The sequence below is a fragment of the Eleutherodactylus coqui genome, chromosome 2, assembly GCF_035609145.1.
Source record: "Eleutherodactylus coqui strain aEleCoq1 chromosome 2, aEleCoq1.hap1, whole genome shotgun sequence".
In the NCBI taxonomy this organism is placed as follows: Eukaryota; Metazoa; Chordata; class Amphibia; order Anura; family Eleutherodactylidae; genus Eleutherodactylus; species Eleutherodactylus coqui.
Window position 1 is genome coordinate 245,567,861 of NC_089838.1, and position 11,773 is coordinate 245,579,633.

The 11,773-nt window shown below is 46.5% G+C and overlaps 1 protein-coding gene across 3 annotated transcripts in view; it reads right to left on the reverse strand.

Annotated features, from left to right (window-relative positions):
* Positions 1-11,773, reverse strand: part of ARNT2 (aryl hydrocarbon receptor nuclear translocator 2) — a 91,832-nt gene extending 80,059 nt beyond the window's left edge. The window contains exons 1-3 of one of the 3 annotated variants that reach the window (XM_066592785.1): positions 11,664-11,773; positions 7,335-7,395; positions 2,611-2,722 (exon numbers count right to left, since the gene is read on the reverse strand). In XM_066592785.1, the coding sequence (XP_066448882.1) occupies positions 2,611-2,722; positions 7,335-7,365 (143 nt within the window). In that variant the 5' untranslated portion in view covers positions 7,366-7,395; positions 11,664-11,773. Of the gene's footprint in view, positions 1-2,610; positions 2,723-3,610; positions 3,685-7,334; positions 7,396-11,663 lie in introns of those variants that run through there. The other 2 variants (XM_066592786.1, XM_066592787.1) reach the window with 2 other exon arrangements.

Below are 11,773 nucleotides of genomic sequence, written 5' to 3' on the forward strand. Positions count from 1 at the left end.
AGGGTTTTTCAACAAGTTGGACAACTCTTTTAGGCCCAATGTCCATGGGTGGATTTGATTTGCGGAATCGGCGTGGGGCACCCGCTCGGAAGATCGGCAGTTCAAGCCGCCAATAGGGAACCATAGGCGTCCGCACTTGAATTTACATATGCATATTTGTTTTCCGGATTCCAAATGCGGAAAAACACATCACAGCATGCTCCATTTTAGTGTGGTTCCACACGGACGGCTTCCACTGAAGTCAATGGAAGCCGTCTGATCCGCGTTCCGTCCACAATTGACATTGTGGACAAGCCGCAGATTCTGTGGGAAAGCAGGAGTTAAAAAAACAAAAAAAAACAAGATGTACTGCGCATGTGCACTGGCCGGCGCTTCCGCACGTATCCGCACTACAGAAAAAAGAAGACCCGGTCTGGTACGCACGGTTGCTGGCAGGGTTGGATTCCGCTGCGGTCTCCCGCATGTGGAATCTGACCCGTCCGTGGACATGAGGTTTTTAGGAGCCCGCAGCGGAATCCGACCCTGCCCGCAACCGGCGACCCTTTGTACCTGCCCAGGTCTTCAAATGTTTTTTATTTAAATTCCTGCTTTCCCACAGAGTCCGTGGCCCACCCACAATGTCAACTGCAGACCGACCGTGGATCGGACGGCTTCCATTGACTTCTATGGAAGCCGTCCATGCGGGAACCGCACTGAAATGGAGCATGCTGCGATTTGTTTTCCGCATGCGGAACCCGGAAAGCAAATTTGTATGTGTAAATTCAAGTGCGGATATCCTCGGTTCGCTATGGGCGTCAGGAACTGCGGATCTTCCGCAAGGGTACTTCACGTGGATTCTAAAAAATCCAATCTGCTTGTGGACATTGGGCCTAAAGCTTTCATTAGTGTCTAACATTAGTACTTCTCTGGGAAGAGGCTCAGAACCTCAGACTACAGGGAACAAGCTGAGAGACTGGACTGTAATGTTACGCATAAGGTAGTAATTACTAGGATTAGTTTGGGGATAGTCCACACATCACTGCAGTTTCAGTTTTATTTGTACTCTTATCCAATGGTGACTGATATCACTGCTACAAGCGCTGGTGCTGACAGATGCTAATCCGGGCCTCCGATCACTACACTAATACTGGCACTATCAGAAACCATTCCTCAGCATTACACAGCTCCAGAAGGAATACCAGAAGGCAGGAGGTTACTCACTGACATGCCGGAGCAAATACTCAAATGTTTTTAGCAAAATGCAAGCTGCTCGTTGGCTGACAACGTCCATCTGTCCCGCTGACGCCGTCGCACACACTTGTCAAGCTAGAGCACTATTTTCTGCCTACATCAACCAGACACATGTAGGGAGAGGAGGCCAACTGCTGGCCGATGGTGAGCAGAGGGCAAAGACAAGGAATGGGACAGGAAAGTTATAGCCACAGCTATATGTAGCACTGTATAGACACGACTGCAGGTGTAGGAGCACTGCTGAGCCTAATGTATGTGCACTGTATGGACACGACTGGTCTATAGCTCCTATAGGAACACTGCTGTGGCTAATGTACGTGCACTGTACAGACATGACTGCGCTGCAGCTCCTATAAGAACACTGCTGAGGCTAATGTATGTGCACTGTATGGACACGACTGGTCTATAGCTCCTATAGGAACACTGCTGTGGCTAATGTATGTGCACTGTACAGACATGACTGCGCTGCAGCTCCTATAAGAACACTGCTGTGGCTAATGTATGTGCACTGTATGGACACAACTGGTTTACAGATCCTATAGGAGCACTGCTGAGGCTAACATACAAACATTGTGTAGACACTACTGAGGTCACAGAAATAGGAGAGAAGAAAAGTGATGACTCCCGAGACAGGATAGTCATATATTATTTGCTTACCTGATTAGGTTGTAAGTACACAACACTATTGGCACATGAAAAATAATCATCAAGCCACTGCCCGTTCTACGGATGCCACGCACCTGCTGTGCAGGTGAAGGAATTGCTGTAGAGCGGGCAGAGGGGTCAATACTTTACTGCTGTAGTTCGGCTTGTGTTGTGGGCCCTGCTAGGGATGTGACTACTATATGTACACATATGTGGCTAACATACATGCACTGTATGGGCACTACTAGGGTTGTGATTACTATATGAACACTGATGTGACTAACATACATGCACTGTATGGGCACTACTAGGGTTGTGACTACTATATGTACACTGATGTGGCTAACATACATGCACTGTATGGGCACTACTAGGGTTGTGACTACTATATGTACACTGATGTGGCTAACATACATGCACTGTATGGGCACTACTAGGGTTGTGACTACTATATGTACACTGATGTGGCTAACATACATGCACTGTATGGGCCCTACCAGGGTTGTGACTACTATATGAACACTGATGTGACTAATATACGTGCACTGTATGGGCACTACCAGGGTTGTGACTACTCTATGAACTGTCAGGTTCAGCGCCAGAGCCGTATTCTGTGACCTCATGAAGAACGAGGCACAGTAATCACACCATCATATCAAATAAATAGCATCAGTTGCAAGGGACCTTAATTTTCACCACCTTTACTTAAAAACTAAAGCCAAAATATAAACTTACCCTGACCGTCGTTTTCCACCCCGTGATGGCAAAGGACCAGCCATTCTGACCTGCCCGGCTGTCATGGCAGCTCCTGGTAAAGTCACGGATCCGGGTATATCTGTGGTCATTTCTGTGAACCAGAAAATTAATTATCGAATAGTAGATTCTACAATAAACCATACAATAAGTGCTTCATACAAGTTACATCATTAATAACATGTAGATAATGAGATTAGTATATGAACATTAAAGGTGTCCCTCTCTCCATTTTCGATTTCCAGTTCATTTTTTGCTTGTAATACAGTGAAATTCCTTTAATCCGTGGATTATCAGGCATTCAGGACTATCTGATACTTATAAAACTGCACGTAAGATTCCAGGATATCCCACAAGCCAGTGCTGGAAATAAGTGTCAGAATTTGATCATTTTTTTGATTATTGGACGACAGATTGGAATTTTATTGTACTAATTAGCCAATATTCCTCAATCAGCTATCTCTATATGAAATGAAAAAAAACAAACACCTTTTTCAGTCTAGATTTCTTTTCCTCTGAATGTCATAAATTCTAGCAAGCTGAATGTTATTACCCGACATGCAGGTGTATGCACTTACGGGTGTCACAAGAAGCCTTAGCTGCTCAAAGATGGCTCCACCGGGGGTATAACCCTGTTGTAAATACTAATGGATGAACATGACCCACTGCTGTACATATAACACTTCCCATCACATAGTAACAAAGCAGGATTGCTCACATCACTTTTTGAGCAGTCAGAAATAACTCTCTGACCAAAAGGAAGCATAGAGGCGAACATTTTGTAGCCGACCTAAGAAGAAGCCGCACGGCTTCACAAATGAATTAGCAATAATGCGCAATCCATCTGTTAAAGCCAAGCAGGGACGACCACCACAGACAAAGAGCAATGATAAGCTAGGCCAAAATAAGCCGGCACGTAGGGGGTAACACCCCGCTAACCACGGCAGCACTGGGGGACAATACAGAAACAATAAACTTTTACCTCCAATCGGATAAATAAGTAAGAGCCGAGGTCGCTTCCTCCTAGTAGGGGATCTTGCACTGAGAACAGAGCATCATCAGTATGCAAGAAACCTGGCAGCGATGGCTGAGATGGAGGAGGGGGCGAGAATTTGTATTCAGCTCAGAACAAGACAACATCCCTAGCTGCCTCTGTTCACAGCGATCGTGATTCAGCCGCCTGCACAAAACAGTCTCAATAGCAATCCCACGCCATACACCTTCCGCAAATCCCAAATCAAACAGGTTGAAGACTGGGAATGCACAGGAATGCAAATTCAATGCTCTCTATACTGGCCGATTAAAGGGGGGAGCCCTAAATATGGCCATAAGGAAAGACGTGGTCTTTATGCGTCCACCCCTTTAACCTGGATCTACGGACGGATCTCATGAAGTCGGATAGAAGCAAAAAAAAAAAATTCTCTGTGACGTCTAACTGAACTTTATCATTTACCTGAATACTGAATGAAACATGTAGGAACAGAACACACGAACAATAAAAATGGCAGAGAATCACTTATCACATTAGAGTCGCTGCACAAATCTAAGATTCACTGATGTTCAAAATAACTTAAAGGCTTTGGACCCTTTGGGGGCACTTTTTATTCACTTAAAATGCATGTAAATTGGGCTGACGATCATTTTTGAAACAGGGTTTAATTAATAATTTTGCTCCCGGCCTCTTCTGCAGCTTCTACATATCAGTGTGTATAGACGCTGAAGTCTTAGGCCCTTTTACATGGAACGATTATCGCTCCGTTAATTGCTGGATTGTGTTAAACTGAATGATGATCGATCGGTGTAAAGACGGCCAACAGCTGAATGACAAATGATCAGTCATTACTTTATTGTTGGTCATTCGTTTCTGCAGGCATAACAACCTACCAATATTGGCCCGTGTAAACAGGCAGTTGATCAGCTATGAATGCCTGTTGACTCTGAATGGAGGCAGCTGGCCGGAAGAGATCCTTGTTGCACTCCGCTGCCATTCTGTGATTATTTCTCTTGCACGGGAGCGAAGATTGTTAGGACAACTGTCAGGTGCTTAAGCACTGGACAACTGTCCCATATAAAAGGGTCCTAAGGCTCAGCAGGAGCTCCGTCAGTGTGCTGGACAGGTGGAGGAGCCCTGATCACTTCTTTCCTGCACTCTTTGTTAGCCAATTTTTGATCAAAATGATAAACTTTTTTGTATTCAAAAAACTGCTAATAAGTAGGTTCTGCAGAGGTCCTATTCTCATTTACACAAGGAAAGACTAGAAGCAATGGGATGAAACTGAAAGGGAGGAGACACAAATTAGACATTAGACAGTGAGGGTGATCAATGAGTGGAACAGGTTACCACTGGAGGTGGCGAGTTCTCCTTCAATGGAAGTCTTCAAACAAAGGCTGGACAAATATCTGTCTGGGATGATTTAGTGATCCTGCACTGAGCAGAGGGTTGGATCTAATGACCCTGGAGGTCCCTTCCAACTCTACCATTCTAGGAAAGATTAGGTCTCAGTCCAGCACACTGACGGATCTCCCATTGAGACGTAGACTGCAGAGTCTATATACAGTGATATGTACAAGCTGCAGAAGATACACAGTGCAAATGTTCTCATTAAACCCTATGGCAAAAATGATTGTCAGCCCAAAATATATGTATTTAAGAGAACAACCACCATCCCCCAAAGGTGTCCATGGTTTTTAACATTTTTCCCCACATGTTAAAAGCTGTACTATTAACATGTGAAATTATGGGACATATATAACCATATAAAATGAAAAGGTATCATTGCAGATCACTACCCATATTACCCAAGGCCACATGCATGCAGTCATATTTTCCTACTTTACTTCCTTGGAATCTGCTCCTGTTTTTGGCAGGAAATACATGGATGTAACCAGAGACATATCTTAAAGCTTCTGGGCCCCAATAAAAAAACCTGTACCATGGCCCCCAACTATAATGCTTTATTCATAGTACTGGACTTCCTGTATGGAGAGGAGAGGCCTTATGGGCCCCCTAAGGCTCCTGGGCCCGGGTGCAACTGCATCCCCTATAGTCATGCCAGTGGCGTAACGTAGACCGGAAACAAGCACAGTGAAAGCTGTAGAACCTCAGACTCCGACAGGTGAACAATTTCTCGCTCAGTGTCCTGTCAGTGACTACTTGTACATGGGACAATTATTCCCTGAATAATGATAATTGTCACGTGTAAAGGCCCATTTACACGGGCCGATGATCGCTCAAAGATCGCTCAAACAACAGTTTTAGTGACAGCTTTGAGCGATCATTTTGCATAAACTATTAAGTAGCTACTCAGCTACTTAGTAGCAATTAAGTGTGCAAATGAAGCCTTAGCTGAAAGCAGTTAATAGCCGGAGGGCTCTTATCTGCATTCAGATCCTTTGTTCTCCAGCGGGAAACAATGCTATCAGCACTCCCCGTGGAGAACTGCTGATCAGGCTGACCACAATTTTTAGGTTGGACTGAATTTAACGATCAGCTAGCAGTGCACAAAAAGCACACGATGGACACACGTGTAGACGCAATGATTATAGCTAAAACAATCGCTGATTAGCCATTTTTGCGCGATCATCGCTCCGTGTAGATGGGCCTTAAGAGTACCCTTAGCTAAACTGATTGATACATTGATACTAGTTTACGTGAGGTAATTATCCTCCTCTACTCTCCCTTACTCAGACCTCATCTGGAATACTGTGTCAAAAAGAAGGCTGAGAGGAGACTTAATAGCTGTCTACAAATATCTGAGGGGCTGTCACAGTGCAGAGGGATCAGCCCTATTCTCATTTGTATAAGGAAAGGCTAGCCTGTGGTAATAAATATGCATGACTGGCTGATGGGGAAAGGCTGACAGCAATCGAAAGTGTATATAAGCTTCAATCAGTGTGTCTGGGTACAGACTCACTCACACGAGCATATGTTGTGTGCATATTATGTATGTGCCTAATACACAGTGCTAAAAGCCCGCTGATTTACATTGGGCCATTCAGACCTATGTGTCTTATTTTGGTATATATCACGCGTGTAATAAGCCCATTATAGGCTATGGGTGATTAAACTACACAGTAAATCGCATGTTACATGCATATTTACCATGTACTGTGTGTGTAAAAAAATACGCACATGATACGCAGACAATATTCCCCCGTGTGAGTGAGCCCTGAGGGTGCATTCACATGGGCGAGTGCAACATCGGTCCGAGAAACTCGCTCCAATACTGCACTTGTAAACCTGCGATTTGTGCTGCGAGTACAATGCGGATTGCCAGAACACGCAGGTGCAAGTTACATGTTGTTCAATAGGTGGCTGCAGCTTTATTCTGTTGTCTATTGGCCACTTTTGGCTATAGTTAGTGACTACAGTTTATTAGGTTGTCAGTCAGTGAGGCTGCTAATCTTTTGATTCCCCATGCTTTACACTGCAGCTCTGCTTGTTCTGTATAAGCGAAAGCCGTCCACAAGCCGCTACACAGACAGCTAATTACTGTTATTATTGAATGATTAGAAACTATGAGCAACTAATCCACATGTGAGAAAAGAAAGGAAATTAGCAGAAATATACTGATGCAAAGGAGCTTCAATGGAGGAGAAGCCTGAAGATCTGCGAACACAGAACCCAACCTGGTGAAGGAAATCTATCATCGTACTTCCATAGCAATGCCTAGATTATTAGAAAGTAACAAGAGACGGGCACTCACCGCTGGGGTTCACCGCGGCTGGCGTCGCCATTGTTGTGAGTGAGAACAGCTCAGGCTATACCTGCAAATAATTAACAAATATGAATGTGGAAGAAGGTGAAAGCGCCGAAGCAGAAAGTTCTGGATGACTGCATGGGAATTAGTCGTTATATACATGTGCAAGGGAGAAGAACGGTGCCACTATTACCGTCTACTATACACAGAGCGTACACCACGTGGGCACACATGCTGGTCTGGACGTTCCAGAGCCTTGGTCTTCGGATCGGAGGGGTCCTGGCAGTTGGATGCCATCGAATAGTAAGCTATCCTAGATCGCCTGGATAGGGGATAACTTGTTTTTTTTGTAGCAAAACCCTTTTAACCTCTAAGACAGTGTTCCCCAACCCCAGTCCTCAGGGACCGCCAACAGGTCATGTTTTCAGGATCTCCTCAGTGTTGCACAGGTGATGTAATTATTGCCAGTGCCTCAGACATTGCCACAGGTGTTCTTACCATGGGATATTCTGAAAACATGACCTGTGGGGTCCCTGAGGACTGGAGTTGGCAAACATTGCTGTAGGATATGTTCTCACAAGAAGCGTTATCAGTCCCCACCGGAGATCTGCAGCATTTACAGCAGCTGTCATACACTGCAAGTAAGGAAGATGGAACAATAGCTCTGCAGCGCCACCTATTGGATGGCAGCATTTATGCAAATCAATGTCCGACCCTTTATACAAGTCTTTATAACAATGATTGGGAACCTATTCCAGTATAAAGGGTCTGACATTGATTTAAAGGAATGCTGCCATCCAATAAGTGGCGCTGCAGAGCTATTGTTCCATCTTCCTTATTTGCATTACCCAGAGGAGCGTACATGGCTGTGTAAGGCCTCATGTCCTCTTGCACGCATGGATACCCCTGCTGAATCCCACAGTGAAATCCCTGCGTGCCCGTGGCCATGGAGAGGGAAAATACATTTTCTGCACAGAGGAGAGTCCCTCTCCGGACGCTGCGGGTCTCTCCTATGTGCAGGCCGGATCTTCTTTCTTCTGGCCAGCGGATGTGCTTGGCTTGCCGGCAGCGTGCCGCACGCATGCGGTGTGCATGCTTATTTTTTTTTTAATCTCCTGCTCTCCTGCGCATCCACAGCACAGCACAAAAACAGCTGCGGCTGTGCCGCGGATGCGGACGGCTTCCATAGGCCATAGGCTTCAATGGACGCCGCAGGAGCTGTCCGTGCGGAAGACCCGCAAAAAAATGAAGCATGCTGCAATTTCTTCCCGTGCGTATGACCCACACACTGGGAAGAAATCCCATCCGCATGCTTTTAGCTGCCCTATGGATGCTAATGCATCCCTAACGCAGCAAGACGCACGGATCTGCCCGTGGACATTGGGCCTTAGCCTGCTCACTCACCTCTCAGGTGTATTCCCACACTCCTTCTGGGTGCTCTCCTTGGGGAGAGATGATGCCATCCCCTGACCCACTCACCCCCTAGGTGTCCCCACACCCCTTCTGGGTGCTCTCTTTAAGAAGAGACGACACCCCTCTTGACCCACTGACGTACGCTGAAGTTACTGCTGCATGTCAATGTAGTCTGGATTCACACAAATGTATTTGCGTACATGCGATTCGCAATGATTAGCACTCGTGTTCATTCACATAAGCACATTTTGCATTCGCATTTTGTTTGCGCAAATAAATACGCAGCACGCCATATTTTCCTGCGCAACTAATTCTACTAATTGCCCATTTCAATGAATGGGAGCACGGCTGTGTGCTTTTTTGTGCGTGTAAATGTGCACAAATTGTGCATGCAAAACATACAGTAAGACACGCGCATGCAGGAACGCAACGCCCATTGCGCAAATACACGCTGTTAATGCGCTTACGCCCATGTGACACCAACCTTATGCTACAGATTTTCTTTCTCTGCAATGCAACGAAACTCAAGAAAAAATCCTCACCTTTTGATGCGCTTCCTGCCACTGCAGATTTCCCACTGTGTAATTTCCCCACGTGTCGCCGCACCCTATTGGCCGGCTCTGTCGTTTGGCTGACGTAAGCTAATTTCCGTACATTCTTACCTGTGTTGCAGTCTAAGGCCGCGCTCACACACGGGGTTCTCAAATGCGTTGACTACGTTTTTAACTCACCCTATCATCGCACTGAGTGATGTGGTGCGTAACAAAGCGCGGCATCGCACTAAAATAGAGCAGACAGCGCTCATTTGGTGCGGCGTTTTCAGTGCCGCGCTAGAACAATCGTCTAAGCCCCAGTGAAATCAATGAAAGCTCATCACTGCGTTTTTAGACGGAGCTTCAAAATGCTGTAAAAAACACCGGTGTGAGAGCGACCTAGGGGGCCCTTCACACTGGCGATAAAAGCGCGCAATTATCGTGCAATGCAAGAGGGAGTGAAAACGCAGAATTATGAAACCAATCATTTTCATTGGTTTCCTTTACATTTGCGATATTTTCACTCATGAGGTGTTGCGAAGGAAAAAAATCATGGCATGCCCTATGAGCCTGCGTTTTTTAATCTCTCATGTTTCTCTATGGGGCCTACTTTTTATTGCATCACAAAGCAGAAAGTTGCGATTTTAGTGCGAAGCGGTTTTAACATCCTGTTGACTTTTGCACTAAAAAATCGTGGAAAAATCATGTGAAAAAAAAAGTTTTTAATTGTCCTCTAACTATACGTTCTGTTCATCTAGGCCCCTATTTATCCAAAACACTGCTACCTAGGATGTGGGGTGCAGGGTGGAGCCTGAGGATTTCATCAGAATGGGGATGAAAAGCCTAATATCACCAGTTTAATAAGTAAATATATCGCTTACACGAGTCATATATGATGGAGTCGGCGGTCTGGGATATTGAGGGCTCAGAGGTTTGGCCCGCCGACTCTACAGCCCTCTTATTAGAAGTTCCATCTTTTATTTCCCAACTAGAGATGAGCGAGCATTGTCCTTAGCGAGTACCTGCCCGCTCGGGAGCAAAGATTCGGCTGCCGGCGCGGGTGACAGGTGAGTTGCAGCCATGAGCAGGGGGGGAGGGGGAGAGAGGGAGAGATCTCCCCTCCGTTCCTCCCTGCTCTCCCCCGCTGCTCCCCGCCCGTTGAATCTTTGCTCCCGAGCGGGCAGGTACTCGCTAAGGACAATGCTCGCTCGAGTATTTGCCCTTAGCGAGTATGCTCGCTCATCTCTATTCCCAACCCATAAAGCAGATGTAACTGATGCAAACGGGTCCATAAATAGAGGGGCAGCTAGTTCCCGCTGACATCAGTCAGGGCGGGCGGACATCTGCGTTTTAGGGCTTTCTGTCTCTCTGTTCCACTTTTGCAGCAGAGAAAAGGAATTAAAACAGAAATAAATGTTAGTTTTTTTCCTATTGATTTCTGTGGGTTTCCCAAAAAATACTGCAAGCTTTCAGCCTGTTCCAATTAAAAAAAACGGAAACATAATGCGACAGAAGCAAACAGCCCGGTCTTCAGCGCAATTTGTTTTGTTTAGAAAACGGAAGTGTAAAGGAACAGAACGAAACAGAAATCCCTCCGCGTTCCATGAAAACCCACGGAAATAAATGGGAAACAAAACAATTGCGTAATTCCAATTTCATTTCCGTTTCTCTGCTCCTCAAACCCAGAAACGTGAACGTATAACTGCGGCCAGCGCCATCGCGGATGAGCCGGGACGACTGCGTTATTTTTGCGAAAATCAAACTTATTTTCTTTTACTCGCTGGGTGACGGCGCTGCGCGGCGAGGCTTCCATTTAACAGATCCGTTTTTAAAATGAGCGCGCCCAGAAGGTTAGGAAGACGGAAGAATAAAAATGGAAGTCAATGGAAACAAACTGATAAAAAAGCCAACTGCGTGATCTGACATAAAGAAGGCGATGGTTACGCCTGAATTCCGTCTCGCTATCCGCTCCATTTCAAAACGGAAATCGAAACGCTAAAGTGAAGGAGCGCTAACATGCGTGGCGTTATGAGGGGACCCAGCGACCCCCATTGCAGGCTGCCCGCCGCAGCGGATCGGGTGCGCTTTTTATTGTTCGGCACGGAGCAGAATAACAGAAGCGAGTGGTGCAGGTGTGCGCAGCGCCTCACAGCGCCCAGGTACCCATATGCCAGGTATGGCACCAACAACCCCCACCACCCTCCTCACACAGGCCAACTCATTACTGACTTTACAACTACTGACTGCACCTCAGAGGTGACAGCAGCGCTATTATGGCGCTGTTACCGGGCGGCTTTGCCCCCGGGCGGTACAAGGACACCGCCGGGCATGAGGCCCCCGGGGCAGCGGCCGGGCCCCGCTCACCACACAGGACGGGCGGTATACTCACGGTGCCCCCTCCCCACTGTCCGGGTTCTTTGTGCGGCCGGTGTCCGGAGCTGACAGGGGAGATACCGCGAGAGCTGCGAATCTCCGTACTGGGGGCAACAGGAGGGGGAG